Genomic DNA, 22,354 nt, shown 5'->3' on the forward strand with positions numbered 1-22,354 from the left:
CGCCCCTCATGCATAATTATAGCTGTCAACTTTCCTACTTTCGGTTTGCTGAGAAATAGTTCTCTGCTATTCATTCTTATAGCTTGATATTCGCTCGTTTTTTATTGCAAAGCTTTATGAACAGTAAAAAATGAAGTATTATTAGTGCACAAATGTTCCAAAAAATAATGAAAACACTTTTTATTTTAACCAAATTACTACGCCGCTATTTATAGAATGAAAATTTGGAAGGTCAAATGTGTTAGCAAAACAAATGGATACTCATTGGATTTTAACCATTCTTCTTAGTTTAAGACTGCATATACGAGTGTTTTTATAGTAAGTTAATATTCAGTCATCTTACTGTCAGAGACCAGTCTGTTTTGCTTTAAAATGTTTGTTTTCCAGAAGAGTAAATGCCACGCTAGTTTGTTGACACATTTTGAGATGTGGGTGGGGTAAAAAATATCGGATCTATCTGTAAATTGTTGTGTAAATTCTCCAGGAAGCTCATTTTACGTACTACAACGGTTAACAGTTCAAAATACATTTGAACGATGCTATAAAATTTTATTTATGTTCGAACAGTTGTTTTTGTCTGTAATTTGTTTGGAATGAAAGCAAATGTTCGAACATTCAGCTTCAAAGATCAGTAAAATGTTTGATAAATGGGATAACCGGTAATAAACGGTAAGTTGTTAATTTCCAATTATATATTTATTTAAATTTATAAAATATTTCTTTATTTTTTTTTTAACATTTTTTGACATAATTTACTGAAGTCCAGTGTTCTGTTTTGACCAAGGCAAGTACATGTAACAACAAAGGATTTTAAAAGTAGTTCTGAAAATTGATATTTTCACTCCTTATTTTGCAGTGAAAATATCAAATTGATATTTTCACTGTTGTTATTTCACTGTTAAAACCCCATATTTCATCGTAAAGCATGAAAGAAAATAATAATAATAATAATAATAATAATAATAATAATAGTAATAATAAAAATAATAATTATAAAATAGCAATTATAATAATGATAATAATAATATTTACAATTATAATAATTATTATAATAAAAATATAAATAAGAAGAAGAAGAAGAAGAAGAAGAAGAAGAAGGAAGAAGGAAGAAGAAGAAGAAAAAGAAGAAGAAATATAAGAATAAAATTATTAAATATAATAATCATTATAATAATAATAATACATTTTAATTATTATTAATTAAAATTATAACGATTTCTAGTACTTTACGACCCCAAACACCATGTAAGGGAAGAGAGTCCAACTGGTTAAAACTGTACATTCGATATTTTGACCATATCCGGTGTATGAGTACAAACAAAGCGGTGAAAATGTCAACATAAAGAAGACGATGAAGTTTCCATTTAATTTCATCAAAATAAACTGAATAATATCGAGTGAATCGGGGTTTGTTTCTTGGATTAATATGATTATACACATTGCTTATATCTACCATACAGTGCTTCGTTAATGTTTGGCATGGTAATCCCCTGCTGTGCATCTTCTGCTACGTCTTGCACTGGTGTCACAGTAGGGGGCAATTTCCTGTGTATTCGTTTATTGGCTCTGGGCCATTTAGGGTCCATTTCTATAATTAAACTTCCAAAACTGCACAGCAGGATACTCAGATCGAAGATCTGATTAGAAGAATCAAGGCAAGTAGATTAAGATCAATAAACAGAGGTTGTGTACTGTACACAGTTTTGTTTGTTGTTTTGTGTTTGTTTGTTGTTGTTTTGTTGTTGTCGTGTGTTTTTTTTTGTTGATGTTTTTTTTTTTTTTTTTTTTTTTTTTTTGGGGGGGGGGGGTCACTTATAGAAGGTTAAACTAGCCCTTTAATCCATGTTTACTTTGACAGCCATGATCCTAATCTGTACTTCATTGCAACGCAAAACCACAGCGCTGCAGGGTGGAATGTGGCAACATTTATATATATAAATAAAGCACAGGTGATGTACAATCGTTGTAAAATAAATATGTTTAAACTACAGGTGATGTCACCACGATTTTTCATTAAATTGAGAACCATGACAGATGCATGTATATGAGAAAGAGCACTTGTTCAGTTCCGCTATTACAGTATATAAATTATTTAAATATAATAAAAGTGAATAGCTGATTAAAAAATGAGAATTTCTGGAGTTCTTGTTTAAGAATGATTGTTATTATCTTACTAACTTTATATGTTCTTTATTTGTTTCATTTAATTTCGTTTTGTACTAATTTCTCTGAAATCTGTATGTTCGATAATTATTTTACTGTCAGTGCTCCTGTCTACTAATTTAACTTTCTTGTTTTCAAATAAAAAATCTATGATTCTGAAATTGGAATAAATATTTATGTCTTTGTATCACGCTTTGTTTTATGGTATGATTTTAATATTTGTTCTCTTATTCATAATCATATTGTCTTCCTTTTTCAACTTGATAACATGCATGCACATAAATATGAACTGTAAATCACAATTTTTCATTGAAATGACTTTGTAACTTCTTCATGCCGTGTAATAAACTCATTTTCATTTACCTTTCGTTTTAGTTCTTGTTAGATATCAATCCAATTTTCATTTAAAAAACAACAAAAACATTTGCTGAAATTCTTTAATTATAAGTGTACCAGTTTCATATGATATATATATGACTAATAAATCGCGTAACTCTAGCGTTATTACTAGCAAATGTATTTTCTTCTTTTATCCTTGCTTGTCTCTTATTGAAGAAAATCAAGCTAATGAGATAGATCTACTCATTACACACGCAGGTCAAGATATCCATATGAAACTTGGAACACATATTGCCAGAAAACATATGCTCTTATCTTACATGTGGGTATAATTCTTGCTTAAATATTTCAATAATGACTATTTTTAATTTGAAATGTGTACTTATTCTTTACAGCGCATAACTTGGAAAGTATACAAATGTGTTGATTTCTTAGACACAAAGATCGTATTGAAAGAGAAGTGAAGTATGTGACTTCCCTTGTAAAACTGAGCGTAATGGCGCACTTGTTTTATTCCTCATAGAGGGATTCTTAAACTATCGACACGTAATCTACACATAGACATATTGAACTAATTTGAAGCTAAAATAGAAAAAAGGTGCCATTTTTAGCATCATTAAATTCCGTACCATAAGGCAGATGTATACTGAACATAAAAACATAACAAAAACACAAATAAACAAACAAAACATGTACCTTGATAGTTTAATATACATATTCTATGTAATAATAGAAAATATATCACTTGACCCGCCTAAAATGTGAGATTAAAATCTTAACATTTAAAGTCACCGTTGTGCACATTTCTATTTTAATAATTGCCTGAACAAGGTATAATTTTATCCTGGAATAACGTTTATTTCATAGAGTATAAATCATATCTGGTTGATGCTTCCGGAATGGTGACAATTGAATCGCCTGGTCGAAGATGTAAAACCTCTTAAATTTATTAATTGCTCTTTCCACATGAATTATTTTAGCTGCAATACTTCGGGTCCTTTTCACTTCAAGGTCACCCATTGGGTAGGTATTTCATCATAGAAAGTTGTTTGCCTTTCATAAACAGAACATATTCTGTTTGACTGCAAAAAGAAGACAAAATGAATACAAAACAACACACCTTTATCTAAATATATGTCGAACTTCTTATTATTACGTTAAAATATGGTGTGAAAACTCATATTCACGACTGGGGTTGATAAATGGTCAAAGCTGTCCTGTACCATATATACCATTCCACCGCTGAACATTGATCATCTCGCTTCAAAAGCGCTTTGTTATCACCTCGTGACGTCATCATAGGGCAGATACTTTCAAACACGGTATAATGGAAAGGGTGTATTGGACGCCATTGAGGCCATCAATCTTGAATTAGTGGTTTTACACTATCAACATATAGAACACTTTTTCTATAAACCGCTATGCACGGTGCACTATATTGCCTGAAAGGTCACTGACATCATACTACTGTTTGCCAAAAAAAAGCAATACAAATATAACACATATTTCGTGGCTGGTGCGCACTAATGCATACAAGTCATCACGTGTTCTTGAACTATATTATTTTATGTTTAATCATGACTGATCGTGTAAGGTAAAATAAGTAAACTATTGTTGTTAAACATGAACCATTAGTATTCATCGGTGGCCACCTGTCACTGCAAGAATTTCAATCTATTTACTGTGTGTTATTTACAATCATTTTATTGTGTATTATTTACAATCATTCTGTGTGTCATTTCTAGTTAGTATGGCTGAGGTGCGCTGTTGAATATTAATTACATGCATATTAGCTGTTACTGGCGTAGTACAATAATAAACATAAGTGCTATTATTTTTCATACCTTAAAAATGCTACGTCGCAAGCCAACATTTTTTTTGAATGATGACTTTAAACTAAGATAAGTTTTCTTTTTGTTCACCATTTTTAGGATGAAACAAAGAGCAGTCTATGCCGACAATGAGCCCCGCCTTCGTTTTATTACCGGAGTTTGATAAGGTGATTAGTTTAATGTTTTTACAGTGCTCCATCAAGCGACGGTTTTGTGAAAAGGGTTGCCAAAGTGTTTTTGAAACTTAACATTCGATCAAACTCTGGTAAAAGACCGAAGGTGGGGCCATGTAAGCGGCGTAGACTGCGCATTGTTTCATTTAAAAAGGTGAATAAATAGTAAAGTTATCTTTGTTTAAAGATTTCATTTGAAGCAAAATACGAGGGTTGATCCATAATACTTTTTTAATAATTCAAATATCATTTCACATAGAACATAGAAACTTCACATTCAATACATATAACATAGCCTACATAATTCCTGCAATTTTCAGAGCAAAACATAGAATTTTCGCTGAATTGCAATCAATGTAAAAGTACGGGAAAATGGCAAAGATTCCTTTGTTTTATATCAGAGATTTAAATCGTCGTAAACGTATATTTTGAAAATGAAAGGAGATAAATTGACGAGAAAAGTATGAACTAAGTGATAATATAAAGACGACAAGGACGTTTCGTTGTTAGACAAGTATAACTAATCGCAAATAAAAGACAATGACGAACACTTCTTCAACTAAAGATTTATCCGTGTACAGATACAAAAAAACAACAACAATTTCATTCTTCGCTTAACAGCAGGGTTTCGCTGGAATTTATTTGTTTTCACTTGACCTTGATCCGTCTGATATTTTCTGAAAAATAGTAAGATAATTGATGAAAAAGAGTAAGATAATTGACATAGAAGCATTTGGTTAGCATTTCCTCATTTTGAGAAATGTCAAAACGCTAGTTTGATGTTAATGTTCAAGGACTAAATTACCGTAGCGCTATATGTAAAACTTACAACAAGTACGACCTACACGATTATATTCGAAACAATGACGTCATCAAGTGAAAAGAGTCAGCATCAATAGCTAAACTGTTTCTTTTTTTTCTATGGTGATGCCTTAAACAAAAGCAAAATAGCGGGACGACTTCGAACATAATGATTGATTTTTTTCTGCAGCACCCTAGCACAAAGTGAAGAAAACGTACGTTTCGAAATATGGATTTAATATCGGCCCATCGTTCGACAACACGCTTTCACTCCCCAGCGACGGACGTTCCTCCGCCCGCAGGCAATCGGCCACAGGTACCGGAATGCATATTCATCGTAGTTTGGCGCCCTGTAGTCACAATGCCGCTTACAGACGTACTGGTAGCAGATACCTGAAATATTCACATCACAAATACCTGCAAGTAGTAGTAACAGTAGCAGTAGCAGTAGCAGCAGGAGCAGCAGCAGCAGCAGTAGCAGTAGTGGTAGCGGTAGCAGTAGCAGCAGCAGCAACAACAGTACCAGTAGAAGCAGGATTAGCAGCAGCAGGATTAGCAGCAGCAGCAGCAGCAGCAGCAGCAGCAGCAGCAGCAGCAGTAGTAGTAGTAGTAGTAGTAGTAGTAGTATTGTTATTGCGAGTTCGATCTTTCGACCAACCACGCGAAACGGATGTAAAGTGTTCAATTGTTGTGTTTGTGTGTCGGAAAAGTGGAACGACACATGGAAATATACAAGAGCTACTCGACTTCGCCGCTTTGTCCTAGAAATGAATACAATAATGATGAAATATGGACCTGTCAAAGGCAATACAAAAGTCAAATTAAACTTTAAACAAGAATTGCCTAGATGTGACAAAACCAGGTTTTCAATGACTGACAGAACTTCAGCCTTTGTTATGAGATTCAGTTTCAACTGTTTTTTCTATTATTTTTTGTCCAGTGACCTTGATCCGATGGGCCCGTAGCACAACACAATGTAAGTCCTCCATAAACTCTTCCTACATTACAAGTTTGGTCACAATATGTTTACCAAAATTAAAGTTATTCAGTACCAAACAGCTATTTTTAGTAGCAGTGACCTTGACCCTAGGGGCCCGAAATGCAATCCAATCAAAGTACTCTATTGACTCTTATTATATACCAAGTTTGGACACACTATGTCAACCCTTAATTAAGTGAATAAGAACTAACCATGTTTCGTTCTTAGTGACCTGGACCTTGACCATGACTCACGGGGCCCCAAACGCAATCCCATAAAGGGTCTCTATAAGCCCTTCATATATACATAATTTAGTCGCAATATGTCGACACTTATTTACGTTGTTCAATACCAACCTTTTTACTATCAACACTATCATAACCTTGACCTTGATCCTAGTTGCCCCAAACGCAATTCCTTGAGTGGTTCTAGACTATCAACACGCGGTTTGTAAAGGAACTATTTGATGTTGGACCCTCTGCATATTAAAGGAAGGTATGTGTATATACATTTACCGTATATTAGGACGCGGTTAAGGTTTGTGTACATACCGTATTTTAGGACGCGTTTAAGGTATTTGTACGAGTATGATCAGTATAACTGTAAGGACGCGTTTAAGCCATATGCATATACAGTTTTTAAGACCGCGTTTAAGGTATGTGTACGAGTATGGTCAGTATATAAGTACGCATTTAAGCCATATGCATATACAGTTTTTAAGACCGCGTTTAAGGTATGTGTACGAGTATGGTCAGTATATAAGTACGCATTTAAGCCATATGCATATACAGTTTTTAAGACCGCGTTTAAGGTATGTGTACGAGTATGGTCAGTATATAAGTACGCATTTAAGCCATATGCATATACAGTTTTTAAGACCGCGTTTAAGGTATGTGTACGAGTATGGTCAGTATATAAGTACGCATTTAAGCCATATGCATATACAGTTTTTAAGACCGCGTTTAAGGTATGTGTAAATTCCGTAATTAAGGTCGAGTTTAATGTATGTGTATATACCGTATTTTCATTTTTGGCAACAGAAACAACTGAACCGTTTTGTCCTTTAACGGAAGGGAAAACTAACATTAAAAGGATAACATGCTGAAATAAAAATCAGGTTCTTTTTATTGAAACTTCCGTTTTGCACAAAAAAACGTACACAGTTTAACGTTGAAGATTCATTCCTCCTTTCATTAAATGGCCTTCACAAGATAAAAACAACAACAGTTTACTTGAAAAAAAAATCCCCATACATATTCTTATACAGTGGAACCTCACTAAACCGGATCTCCACAAAACCGGAATCCTCGGGATACCGGACTTTTTTCAGAGTCCCGATTTTCCCCTTCTATTTTCAATGTAAAATAATCCCCACAATACCGGAACCTCGGAATTCCGGATACCGGACAAAAAATCGAGAAAATTTGTTAGTTGTCAACGTAATTTTACCTCGCAAAACCGGACATATATTTGTTCAAACATGTCAAAATGATTTTGTGTATTAGGAATTCGCGAATCGCGTGTCACTTTGTCTTGACAGCCGGTGCGTCGTTAAATATTGCACCTTTGATGTTGTGATAACTCGATAATCGATAATGATGATTGCGCTGTGGATTGACTGCCGCGCGATAATCAAACGTTTATCAAACTTGTGAAAAGAAAATTGATTGAAACATTAATTTGTTTGTTGCAGAAAATAAAGAACTAGAAACGGTTATTAAGTGATCATTTTGGATCGTTGTTTTATCTAAAGACATCTATGAGTGAATCAAATTAGAGCGGTGCGTTAATCAAACTATCAAACATACTTAACAAGCAGTTGTTTTATTTTTTTAGACTCGGAAAAAAGATGATAATAAATACGCAGAATTATGTTTATCACTTTTGCATGTGCTTTAATCATGTCTCAACTTCCGTCTAAAACTGTATAAACTGTATCTGTAATGTACATTGATATATAAATAAATATACATGTATACTCTATGCATTATTTCAAGTTACTTGAACCATCGTTGATGTAAAATAAATGTTATCTTTATGTGTTTTTATTTTATTCCAATTTCCAACTTCCCTATAAAGGTTAACTTAGTTAATATTTTGAGGAAACTTACTCCGTACATCAAATCCTCACTAAACCGGAATCCTCACTAAACCGGAAATTTTGCCCAGTCCTGACCTTGTCCGGTTTAGTGAGTTTTCACTGTATATAAGACGTTTGAAAATTTTGACAGGTATGGTTAATGACAATAATGAATACACTATAACGTCAAATAACCATATACTTTCCAATATGTGTCGTCATAGAAAGAAGTTCCTCGGCTTTTCAAGCAATCCCCAACTATTAAGACACATGAATTTATCCTCCAGATTATAATAATCAAGCATATCTCTAGTAAGAGCCTACCGTTCACCGAGGCCAGCTGTATGGCTAGCAGGCAGCACACAAGAAGCACAGCGACACCTTTACTGTTCATCTTGGATCCGAGCTTTTCCAACGACTGCTTGTGATAAAAAACCAAGCCGTACTGTCTCCTCTTAATAACCAACACACGTGCTCCATAAGCCAATATGTCGAATGTACGCTTCAGTGCTACTGTGATTGGTCATTGTCGTAGCTACGTGTAATTATTTTTCTGTTTGAAATCTAGATTTTGACTGATCATCCTGAACATTATATCGACGAGAGGTAATTGATAGATACAAATACATTAAACACACAATGGTAAGTCAATGATATTGATAAATGACAACATTTCGGTAATGACTTTACACTGGTTGTTAAATAATGTAACACTATAAACACTTGTTTTGTTATATGCTTATCCGCCTTAAGACAATGAGCCACTTTACCGATTTCATTCCTTAAATATTTCTTGGTGTTTGCACATATTTATGGGCCAATTGAGGATTTGCCCCATTTACTGAAGCTCCATATCACGCAGAACTGATTTGAAGGTGAATTCAAACATTTATTTTCGTCCATGGTATTTTATCGGTCTAAATTATTAACAGTAATCTTTTTTCTCCAAGATCACTCTGCCATCTGCGCATGCGCGAAGTAACTATGGTTTACAGTAAAAGGTTGCATATCTGGTGGCAGTTGCAGTTGAAGCATGAACCCGAACTTGAAATAGATGTGTAATCAGCTATCAAATCCTGTTGAGAACTATTCACTGCAAAAAATATTTCAATACAAATTTTCATTTACGTTTTTTTCCTTTAATATGCTCTTTATATTTTACAACCAATCAAGCTAATTCAATACTAAAATGTGTGATATTGTGTTGATCATTATGAAAAAATGAAACTTTACGAGGGCATCTGAGTAAACATAACTAGGTAATTATACTAATCTAAATTTCAACAATATCAACAAAAGTGCCATAAGCGTTTATGTTTCGGTGTTTTTGTGTACAAACGTCAGCCCATTTTATTTGTTCTTATAACTTTTAAAATTTACCATCGCCCGACACTCATCTAATCAAATTTACGCCTTGGCGGTTGAACTTTCGCGCCAAAATATCATCTGGTGAGAAAAAGGAAGGATCTAGTTGGTCTTATAAGTGCGGACACCAAAGAAATAAGAGTCCATTTGGCTGATATGTGGTCTAGAGGTAACACGCTTGACAGTCATTTCAGGCGTCGCAGGTTCGATTTCCCCCGCACCAATAAAAATCGTCTTCCGAGAGTGACGTTAAATCGGGGTCCCATATGACAGCACTATACACTGGAGCACGTTAACGAACAAGGGTAGCTCTAACCGGGGTTACATTCTGTCTGCGCAATATGCTACAAAAACCTAAAATCTTAAAACAAACTGACACTCTTATCGGAGCACTGACCAAATGGGCAATGCCCGAGTGCGAGTATAAATTAGCTTACACACACAAAACCTAAAACAACAACAGAATATTTCGACTACATTTAACATTCAGACAAATTATGCTTGGCTATCATACTCGCATCATAGACGCAGAAAATTTCCAGAATATGATTGTCAGCGATCATTTGATGTGTGCTCGAAATAGGGTATGAGGCGTTCATATATTATAAACTGCAAGATATTCTGGTAGTGCCAGAGCTGACAGTTAATGTAAATGTTGTTCTTCAAATTTGATAGAAGACGAGTACCATTTCATGTTGTGTTGTACACTATACAATGGATTGAGACAAACATACTTAGGCAACACCTCCTGGCCTTCTCTGAATATGTTAAAATCTGTAGTACTAAGCAAATCAACTAGTAATTACTAAATACTGTTAGATTCATCAAATTTGCAATGGAATTTAGAAAATCTACCCTGGACCTTTAACTGTTTCTTAAATTTACTGTAATAATTAAGTTTAAATGATTTATAACTTGATTGTCTTCTTATCATGTTTTGTTGATGTTTTTTGCTCTCTGCTATACTACTTCACCTTTTAGCTTGTCTCTTTTTGAAGAATATCAAGCTAATGAGATAGATCTACTCATTACACACTCAAGCACAGGTCAAGATATCCATATGAAACTTGGAACACATGTTGCCAGAAAATATATGCTCATACCTTACATGTGAGTATAATTATAGCTTTAAGTTTTAAATTATGACCTCCTTTAATGTGAAATGTGTACGAACACTATACGGCGCATAACTTGAAAAGTATCAAATGTATTGATTTCTTAGACATATAGATCTTATTGAAAGAGAAGTGCAGTCTGTGACTTCCTTTGTAAACATAACATAATGGCGCATTTGTGTTATTTCTCATAGAGGAACAAACAAAACATGTACTTTGATAGTTTAATATACACATTCCAATATATCACTTGACCCGCCTTAAATGTGAGATTAAAATCCTAACATTTAAAGTTTCTGTTGTGCACAATCCATATTTACTATTATAATATTATAAAAAAGGCATAATTTTGTCGTGGGATAACGTTTAGTACAACTCATATCTGGTTGATGCTACCGAAAGGTGACAATTGAATCACCTGGTCGAAAATATGGAAGTTCTTACATTCTATAATTGCTCTTGCCACATGAGTTATTTCAGCTACAATACTTCGGGTCCTTTTCTCTTCAATGTCAGTTATTTGGAAGGTATTTCATTAAAGCAAGTTGTATGGCTTTCAGGAACAAAACTGATTCAGATAGACTGCAAAAAGAAGACAAAAATGAAAAAAACACAAAAAAAACACAATCTTATATATAAATATGTGTCTCATTTCATATGATAACATTAAAATATGGTTTGAAAACATATATTTACCACTTGGGCTTGATAAATATTTATTGCTAAACAATAAAGTAAGTCGCGAAAATATGTGACAAAATGATCTAAATGATCTAAATGATCAATTGCTTCAAAGTGCGGCTATTTCGGTTAATTAATACAAGAAACATTTGCTACATGAATACTTTAATATATTTTGAATGACATCAAATCTGTCCTGTATCCTATATCGCATTTCACCGCTGAAATTGATCATCTCGCTTCAAAAGCCCTCTGTTATAGGTTTTCACCTCGTAGCGTCATCAAAGGGCAGATAATTTCAAACACGATATATACGTTGAAAGGGTGTATTGGACGCCATTGGGGCCATCGATCGGATTATTGAACTAGTAGGTCTAGACCATCAAAATATGCAAAACCCTTTTCTATAAACCGCAATGCAATGGTCACTGACATCATACCACTGTTTTACCCAACCTATCACTTGCTACGTGTTTGCATACTAAATCTTAAAGAAAACGTGATTTGCCATAAAAAGCAATACAAATATAACAAATTATTTCGTGGCTGTTACGCGCTGATACATACAAGTCACAACAAGTTTTTAACTATGTTTTATATTTAAATGTGATCAATCGTGTTAGCTAACATTTGTTTTTGCTATATTCAATCATATTGTGTGCTTTTTCCAGTAAGCGTGGCTTAGGTAGACCGTTGAATATTAATTACATGCATATAAGTTGTTTCATCTGGTACGGTAAGACTATATTTGAAGTAAATTTAAATCCAAGTACTGATGTAGCACAATAATCAATATAAATGCTATTATTTCTTTTATATATAATTTAAAACTTTAATTGGTATAAAAATGACGTTGAGAACGCATTTTTATTGCATTTCAGCGCAACTGGCGTTGTTTACTGACGTCATCATGCATAGTTATTTAAGTTCAATGATGACGTTAACAGTGCCTATGAAACAGCGCTATTATAAGATGCTTTCATTCGTTTTGTAAATATACAATTTGCAAAAAAAAATATTGTGCTTTATAGATGTCCCAGTTAATTTTCATAAACTACATATATAAACTGGGACAAAATGGCGCGTTGTTGCGCGTGACTGATTTGGCATAGGGGTGCCAGACTTAATGTTCGTACAATACAAGAAAAAACATGTACATACATTTTATTTTGACATGTGCGTGAAGTATTTATATAATAAAGACTTGTCCAAGTTACATTTATATTATCATAATTCGATTGCCTGTTCTGGAAAATAAAATGATGGATTTAATAGACTTCTGTAAGTGATAAAAATATGATTATGTTTTAACAGAATATGGTTAAATATACCAATACCTGTGATGAATCGTTTAAGATGTTTTTCTTACTCCCAAATAAGATTCACCACAATTAATACCATTGTTTTAATATACCAAAAAATATTAATAAATGCCGAATACAATGGTTCTTATAAAGGATACCGAGTTTAATTTGAATGAAAGGCACAGAAAACACGGTATATATACCTTATGAGACGATAGTAGATCACAGTAAATATTTTAGCACTCACCAATCATTTAATATTTTTCCATTGTCAGCTTGTACATACACGGTTACAATCTTGTAATTAGTAATTATTATTTTCCATAAATGCATTATTTAGGGAGCATTAAAGGTTTATTACTCAAAATCTCGTTTTGTTATACATGCATTTGTATTGATTTTGAATAAGAGTGTCACTTTAAATGTTAATTTCATGTGTGAATATGATAGTAATTTGTGATGAAATAAAACAAAAGATTCCGATATTTCGAGTTGCTTTTAGGATGAGTTAGCATTTATTAATACCCATTTATTGATTTAAATGTGACAGGCTCGGAGCATTAGAACGACAAATTTATGCTGGAAACTGTGACCCAGCCACTGTTTAAATATACCAATGAACATGGTTTAAATCAGTAACGGCTTCTGCTGGCTCATCAAAATAATTTTTAGGCGAATTTAAAAATAAAAATCCGCTAATCCATTAAACACAATATATTTTCGAACATGCTTTTCAATAAAAATTGATTTCAACAACTGGTAGCCACAAACACTAACTGAAAGACTTTAGTAATCATTTAAAAGTGTCAGTAAGTGTGTTTTTTCTTTCTCAAACACATCGTTGTTAGATATACGTTTCATATCAGCGATTAATTTTGTCGTTAACTTATAATTTTCAAATTGAAAGGAGATAAAATAACGAGAAAAAAAGAAGAAATAAGTGATAATATAAATACGGCAAGGACCTTTCGCTGTAAGACAAGGTATTACTTTTCGAAAATTAAACACAAACACGAACACATCTTCAACCAATGATTTATATGTGTACAGATATAACAATAAACAAGAACAATTTCATTCTTATCGCTTAACATCAGGGTTTTGCTGGAATTTATTTGTTTCCACTTGACCTTGATCCGTCTGATATTATCTGAAAAAGAGTAAGATAATTGATGAAAAAGAGTTAAGATAATTGGCAAAGAAGAATTTGGTTAGCATTTTTTTCATTTTGAGAAAACGTCACAACGCTAGTTTAATGTAAATGTTCAAGGATTAAATTACCGTAGCGCTATACGTAAAACTTACAACAAGTACGCCCTACATGTTTATATTCGAAACAATGACGCCATCAAGTGAAAAGAGTCAGCATCAATAATTATACTGTTTCTTTTTTTTTTCTATGGTGATGCCTTAAACAAAAGCAAAACAGCGGGAAGACTTCGAATATAATTGATTGAAATTTTTATGTTTTCTGCAACACCCGAGCACATAGCAAAGAAAACGTACGTTTCGAAATATGGATTTAATATCGGCCCATCGTTCGACAACACGCCTTCACTCCCCAGCGAATGACGTTCCTCCGCCCGCAGGCAATCGGCCACAAGTACCGGAAGGCATATTCATCGTAGTTTGGCGCCCTGTAGTCACAACGCCGCTTACAGATGTACTGGTAGCAGATACCTGAAATATTCACATCACAAATACCTGCGGGTACACGTACACATACATAGTAGTAGTAGGAGGAGGAGGAGTTGCAGTAGCAGTAGCAGCAACAGGAGCAGCAGCAGCCACAGCAGAATCATCAGCAGCAGCAGGAGCAGCAGTAGCAGCAGCAGCAGTTGTAGTAGTAGTATTAGTAGTAGTAGTAGTAGTAGTAGTAGTAGTAGTAGTAGTAGTAGTATTGTTTTTGCGAGTTCGATCTTTTGACCAACCACGCGAAACGGATGTAAAGTGTTCAATGGTTGTGTTTGTGTGTGGGATAAGTGGAACGACACATGGAAATATACTAAGAGCTACTCGACTACGCCGCTTTGTCCTAGAAATAAATACAATAATGATGTAATATGTACCTGTCAAGGGCAATACAAAATTCAAATTAAACAGTAAACAAGAATTGCCTAGATGTGACAAAATCAGGTTTTCAACGACTGACAAAACTTTAGCCTTTGTTTTGAGATTCAGTTTCAACTGTTGTTTTTTCTATTTTTTTGTCACAGAGACCTTGACCCGTGGTGCCCGTAGCACAACCCCATGGAAGTCCCCCATAAACTCTTCCTACATTTATAAGTTTGGTCACAATATGTTTACCAAAATTAAAGATATCCAGTCCCAAACAGTTATTTTTAGTAGCAGTGACCTTGACCCTAGGGGCCAGAAATGTAATCCAATCAAAGGTCTCCATAAACTCTTATTATATACCAAGTTTGGTCATACTATGTCATCCCTTACTTAAGTTAATAAGTACTAACCATTTTTCTTTCTTAGCAACAGTGACCTGAACCTTGACCATGACTCACGGGGCCCCAAACACAATCCTATGAAGGGTCTCTATAAACCCTTCATATGTACCTAATTTAGTCGCAATATGTCGACACTTACTTAAGTTGTTCAATACCAACCTTTTTATTATCAATACTATCCTAACCTTGACCTTGATCCTAGTTGCTCTTCCTATATACCAAGTTTGGTCCTTAGATGTCAAACTTTCGACACCATAGTTGAGTTTGACGCTGCCCTCAGGCCGGCCCGCCCGAACATTGATGCAAATCATTCTTATAACTTGTTTTCTCATTGTAAAATTTCAGGTTAAAAATTTAAAAATGTTCCTGTCAAATGAAATGAAAATAAAAAAATAAATATAAAAAAATCAATCAAAGGACATAATTTGTAAGACGGTCGTCAATAATTGTGCGAAGTATTAAGTAGAATCAATCAGTGGCCATAATTTGTATTAAGGATACTAATTATGAAGTTATCTAACCTCATAGTGTGATGGTCATGAACAACTGTGTGAAGTATCAGGTGAATTGAATGAAGGGTATTGGAGTTATAAGTGAAAATGCCAAGCTGCCCTTACTCTTTAACCGGACACCAACGCCAACGCCGACGCCGACGCTGGGGCTAGTAGTTAAGCCTCCTAATCCTTCGAACAGTCGAGCTAAAAATGTATATCCGACAACGTAAGTTTACTTAATAATATTTCGCGTTTTCGCGCAAGCTGGGTTGATCTCAAGAAATGGCAGAATTCTCATTCATCATATATCGCAAACAAGTATGGTGCTAAAACTCCTCGCTCTTATTGCTTAAAGGGCGCGTTATCGTCGGTGTACATACCACATCAGCGGGTCCAACGTTATTTATTTGTTCTGAATTTTAAGTGACGGACATGTTAGATGCGGAACAAACTATATATAAATACGCCTACCCGTAGGTCAGACGTGTAAGCTCCTCTCGGTTTTATAGCCTATGTTCTTTCAGGCCTAAAACAGGTATGAGCGAGTGTTTGTTTATATAAAGTGGAAATAGAAAATTGCATGGCTTGAAACTGTGTTTTTAGTCAAAATATTTTGGACCTATTTAGCATAATTATGTGGATTTTGTGCATCAATTTTTTAACGACTTCTTGTGCAGCTAAAATGGGTAATTGAAAATAAATAATCTTAAAAACGCGATTTTTAGAGGAACTATTTGACGTTGAACCCTCTGCATATTAAAGGAAGGTATGTGTACTCAGGTGCTCGTCACATTGGCTGGATACAGTAATATATTTTTTTTATAAAATTTTATTTTTAATATGTTGTTTTTTTTTGGTCAAGATAGTGGATATATGTCATTTAAAAAAAAATATTCCACAATTTTTCATGAAAAAAAGATAGTATATATATAAAAATAAATATAAGGTGAACATGTGCAGAAATTCATCAATTCCAAACGGATCTATCAATGGAACATAGTTCCTACAATAATGAAGATAATCTAATAATGTTTACACTTCTGATAAGGTAAGATTCCCATCTACAAGGAATATATAACTTGTATGCTAGTTAGATTGACCTTTACGGCATATTCAAACAAAATGCATCGACCAGAAACTGAAATTTGCCATTACGAAACATTAAAAGGATAAGATGCTGAAATAAAAATCATGTTCTTTTTATTGAGCTTCCGTTTTGCACAATAAACGTACACAGTTTAACGCTGAAGATTCATTCAGCCTTTCATTAAGTGGCCTACACAAGATTAAAAAAAACAAGTTCACTGTCAGGTTTCTTTAAACAAAAATACCCATACATAGTCTAAGACTTTCGACACTTTTGACAGGTATGGTAAATGACAATAATAAATACACTACAACGTCGAATAACCGCATACTTTCCAATATGTGTCGTCATAGAAATAAATTACTCAGCTTTTTAAAGCAATTCCCAACTATTAAAACACATGAATTTATCCTCCAGATAAGAATCAAAGCATAACTGTAGTAAGAGCCTACCGTTCACCGAGGCCAGCTGTATGGCTAATAGACAGCACACAAGAAGCACGACGACACCTTTACTGTTCATCTTGGATCCAAGCTTTTCCAACGACCGCTTCTGACAAAATATCAAGCCGTATTGTCTCCTCTAAATAACCAACAAACATGCTCTCTCATAAGCAAATAAGTCGAATGTACGCTTCACTGCCACCGTGAATGGTAATTGTCGTAGCTTCGTGTAATATATTTGCTCTTCTAAATTTAGAATTTGACTGATTATCCTGGACATGATATTGATGAGAGGTAATAGATAAGCAGGGGTGTAGCCAGCGTTATGCACTTACGCATGTGCGTAACATCAATTTGAACAATGAAAAAGAAAAAATATGGCAAAAAATGGCATCAAAGTCGAGGGCTAAGCTAAATATTAATATCAGAATAAAGGGAAGATCAGCTAAAGTAAGCATTGCTTCTCTGTGTTAGAAAGCCTACTGAGTCTAAATCAATCACTTGATAACTACAAACCGGCAGCCTCGAACCTATAAATCCATCCAAATACACATCAGTGCTCAACATGTTAGTTCCATTTTCCATTTTTTCCCCTGTGACCCCATCCCCATCCGAACCCCCTTACGGCTACAGGGATATTCCCCCTCCCACACACTCGTGCGTAACATTTAGTAAAGCCTGGATACGCCCCTGATAAGGTACAAATGCATTAAAAACACAATGTTAAGTCAATGATATTGATAAATGACAACATTTCGGGCTTTACACTGGTTGCTGTATAATGTTACACTATAAACACACGTTTTTTAAACGCTTATCCGCCTTCAGACAATGAACCTACTTACCGATTTCATTCCTTAAATATTTCTTGGTGTTCGCACATATTTTATGGGCATTTACTGAAGCTCCATATCGCGCAGCACGGATTCGAAGGTGAATGCAAACATTTATTTTCGTAGATAGTATTTTGTCGGTCTACATGATTTGGTACAGTAATCGGTTTTTTTATAGATCACTCTGCCATCTGCGCATGCGCGAAGTTACTATTATTTACAGTTAAGGGTAGCATATCTGGAGGCAGTTGAAACTTACGTCATGAACCCGAACTTGAAATAGACGTTTTCCATTTTGTGTTCAAACGCCAATCCATCTTATTTGCTTTTATAACTTAAAAGATTTACCATCGCCCGACACTCTTCTAATCAAATTTACACCTTGGCGATGAACTTTCGCGCCAAAATATCATTTGATGACAAAAAAGTAGGATCTAGTGGGTCTAATGAGTGCGGACACCAAAGAAATTAGAGTCCATGTGGCTGATCTATGTCTATAGGTAACACATTTGAATGTAATTTCAGGGGTCGCAGGTTCGATTTCCCCCGCACCAATTAAAAATATACTAATCGTCTTCCGGGAGGGACAGTTAATGGGGGCCCCATATGACAGTACTATACACTTGGGGCACGTCAAAAAACTAGGTAGCTCTAACCGGGGTTAAATTCTGTCTGTGCACTAAGTTATAATTTTGTCCTGGGATAACGTTTATTTCATTGTCCTTTCCGATAACTCGATTATCTTTCCCTGAATACTCTTCAAGTGGGCATGCGCAGAAAGCGGAAATTTACTTCCGGGGACTACACAAACCAGGAAGTAAACAGCAACAAGTGAAAATGGAAAGTAAAGATTCAAAACTAATAAAGAAAACGGGCAGGAAAACCCCTAAGTACTGTTGTATTTGTAAAGGAATTTACAGAGGAAAGGTTATTGATGGGAGAAAAGTGTCATTGCACCGTTTTCCTCAGAACAAACGTTTAAAACGTGTGTGGGTGCAGAGATGTAAAACGGTCATGAGATCGTTCCAGTGGAATGAACACAGGCGATTGTGTAGTGAGCATTTTGTTGGCTTCAGAGGACCTTCATTCCAGCATACACTTCCATCTATGTTTCCAACTGAGACTGGTGCTACCAAAACCTTCCAGCCAACGGTATTTTTTATTTCTTATATTAGTTTAAATTCTTCCTTACATGCACCTCAAAATGAATTATGTTATATCAACGGTGCTTAAAAACAATGTCACAGCACTTATTTGTAAATTTTGTAATTTAAGAAATGATTAAAGAATTGTTTTCAAATACAGCCTGGAAAAATGTGTACCATATAGCCTGGCAGATTTTGTACTAAAACATTTATCTTATACAGTTTCATTTGCAATTTCAGCTCCTTGATGAAGACGTAGGTGATGATGATGATGGTGATACGCTCAATGACGATTTAGACCTAGAACTGTCAAATGATGATAGTATACAGCCACAACTGTCATTTGTATCCCCTTCCGGGCATGCCATTGATACCTCTGTCCACCTGCATGATTACTGCATGGGACCAGACTACAGCCACAGAATCAGTCCTTTAGGTATTGTTCAATATATATATATATTGCTTCTTGTGCTATGAAATCGATCTGATTAGTTAATTACTTCTGATCATTTTTCTTCATTCTTTAACAAAAATAGGAAAATTTAAGTTGTTGTAAATGTTTAAGGCCAAAAAAACAAACATTTGGTTAGGGTTACCAGACTGTACATGTAAGATGTGGTAAATGGGTACATGATCAATTTGTATATGTTTCAAATGTTGTGACACACAGACTGAGAACAACTGTGCAGTGATGGAAGTACAAACTGAAGAAAGTTTCCTGGGAAAAACAGCAGACTTCAGTTCACAAACAGAACATTCTACTAGAGACTTTGGTGTACAATGTCAGCTACCTATGCTCACATATGATGACGTAAAATACAATGACAATTTGGTCAGTTTTTACACCGGAATCCCTAATCGAGTTGTGTTTGAAGCTTTGTTTGATGAAATCAAGGATGAAGCTGAAGTGCGGACATCAAGGCGGAAACTTAACTATAAAGATTCAGATGGAGGACGGCCAAGAACTCTAAGTGTTCTGGATGAATTTTTCATGGTGCTGATGCGCCTACGTCTAGGTCTGTTATTTGAAGATCTAGGTACTAGGTTTTGCATATCCACTTCACAATGTAGTGACATTGTTGAAAGATGGATCAACTATTTACATGTACAATTATCCTTTCTTGTTCAATGGCCATCTCGTGAGGTAGTGAAAAATAACATGCCTGAACAATTTAAAGAGAAATATTCTAACACTAGAATTATTATCGACTGCACTGAAATTTACAGTAAAACATCCAGTTCTCTTTCTTTGAAAAGTTTAATGTACAGTGATTACAAGTCTCACATGACTCATAAGATTTTGGTGGGTATAAGCCCAAATGGTGTTGTAACTTTTGTTTCTGACTGTTGGGTGGGCTGTACCAGTGACAAGAAACTCACAGAAAAATGTGGACTCTTGGACTTGCTTGAAGAAGGAGACGCCATAATGGTTGATAAGGGTTTCACTATTACAGACCTTACTACTCCAAGAGGCATTCATCTCATTATTCCACCATTTAAACAGAAAGGAAAACAATTCTCTAAACGTGAGGTTCTCCTTACAAAAGATATTGCAAGTTTACGAATACATGTTGAAAGGCAAATGGAGAGAATCAAGAACTTTCGAATATTGCATGGCAATATTCCTATAACACAGTCAAGGAGAATTTCTAAAGTGTTCAAAATATGCACATATTTGACAAATCTATGGCCACCACTTGTTCAATAATAACTCATGTGTCAATGAAAGCGTTTGTATATATCAAGCATTAGATTTAGGGATAAAAACTTGTATACTTCTAACTAGAACAATGAAATTGTAATTTTGTTTTAAAATCAATTTTTCGAGCAAGTTATATGATAACAAATGAGATTACACATTTGATTCAGGTTTGACAAAAATGGATAAGGAAATATGCTCATGTGAATGGATTTCAAGATTTGATTTGAAACATGTATGCATTAACTGATCAATTTATTGATATAATTTTTTGTTTGTGAAACATCTGCTTTGTATTTTGTGGTTTTATTATTTGTAACATTTCTAAGAATAAAAGTCAAAGATCACTTATTAAGTTTGGCTCTGAAATGAGTTTTTTTTATTTGCCATGTGTAATTGATCTACCACGTACTTCAAATCATTAGTATTGAATTGCTTAAAGGATTTTTCAGTATGAACCATTTTCATATCAGTTTCATAATTGAACTAAGTGGAAATAAGAATAGGCAAGAGTGCCATAGATCAAACTGAAATGCCCGACAAATGTTAACTTTAAGATACATTAGATTAAAAAAACTAGCCCCATGCTAAATATGTCCCAATGTTTAAAGGGACTGTACACCAGATTGGCACCAATAAAGTTTTTTTCTGTAACAAATCTCAGGACAAATTATTTAATAAAATGTTTTACTCTTCTGATATGATAATGGTAAAGAAATACCAAAATGTAAAAGAAAATTGAGCTATGGTTCGAACCAGTGTCACCAAAATAGCTGTCCAGTGTTGTATCCACTTTGCTACGAAGGCTTACCCGAAACCATATGAATGTTTAAGCTAATATACCTTACTTGGTTATATCCCATGATATCATCAACTAGCAAATCACGCATAAGAATGAATTCTACTAGGTATACATACCCAGTAAAAAAAAATTAATGGAGAAATATGGAAAACATAATGCGAAAATAAATTAATTGTATACTATGTGGTACTTCAGTTAGTTAGTTTCAATGCATTGTACACATTGATACCAAGTTTATGTCAGTTTTTGACAAGTTTCTTTTTTTTTCGATATTTCATCACACGGTGTATAGCCCCTTTAAGTTTTGCACCCTGCAAACATAAGAAAGTAACACTCATTTGTTGTTTTTAATTAGCAAGTCAGAAAAGGAGAACAACTCGACAGTCTTGAGTTATGGGCCGTGCAGTAGCTACATGCAAACCAATATTCAATTGAACATCTTCAATTGTTTTAGAGTAAAACTCAGCTACTTCTTTAAACAATGGCAATATAAACGCTATCACTATCCGGCACACTAAATGCAATAATAACACACTTGAAAGGTTAAACATATGTCCATT

The 22,354-nt window shown here is 34.4% G+C and overlaps 1 protein-coding gene and 2 long non-coding RNA genes across 4 annotated transcripts; 1 reads left to right on the forward strand and 2 right to left on the reverse strand.

Moving 5' to 3' along the window:
• Nucleotides 1-5,060: 5,060 nt before the first annotated feature.
• LOC128240507 (uncharacterized) lies at nucleotides 5,061-8,815 on the reverse strand. The gene is made up of 3 exons (XR_008262181.1): nucleotides 8,692-8,815; nucleotides 5,528-5,701; nucleotides 5,061-5,184 (listed from the first exon to the last, which is right to left on the reverse strand). It is a non-coding gene; the product is annotated as an uncharacterized LOC128240507 (long non-coding RNA).
• Nucleotides 8,816-13,850: 5,035 nt separating this feature from the next.
• LOC128236182 (uncharacterized) lies at nucleotides 13,851-17,492 on the reverse strand. The gene is made up of 3 exons (XR_008261282.1): nucleotides 17,325-17,492; nucleotides 14,339-14,512; nucleotides 13,851-13,982 (listed from the first exon to the last, which is right to left on the reverse strand). It is a non-coding gene; the product is annotated as an uncharacterized LOC128236182 (long non-coding RNA).
• Nucleotides 17,493-18,979: 1,487 nt separating this feature from the next.
• LOC128209177 (uncharacterized) lies at nucleotides 18,980-21,322 on the forward strand. Of its 2 annotated transcripts, none has more exons than XM_052913478.1 (3): nucleotides 18,980-19,300; nucleotides 19,534-19,729; nucleotides 19,948-21,322. In XM_052913478.1, the coding sequence occupies exon 3, from the start codon at nucleotides 19,985-19,987 to the stop codon at nucleotides 20,999-21,001; it is 1,017 nt and encodes a 338-aa protein (XP_052769438.1). In that variant the 5' UTR covers nucleotides 18,980-19,300; nucleotides 19,534-19,729; nucleotides 19,948-19,984; the 3' UTR covers nucleotides 21,002-21,322. Both variants share the same exon structure in this region, with proteins under 2 accessions (XP_052769438.1, XP_052770227.1).
• Nucleotides 21,323-22,354: the final 1,032 nt, after the last annotated feature.

This window comes from Mya arenaria, chromosome 1, assembly GCF_026914265.1.
Source record: "Mya arenaria isolate MELC-2E11 chromosome 1, ASM2691426v1".
In the NCBI taxonomy this organism is placed as follows: domain Eukaryota; kingdom Metazoa; phylum Mollusca; class Bivalvia; order Myida; family Myidae; genus Mya; species Mya arenaria.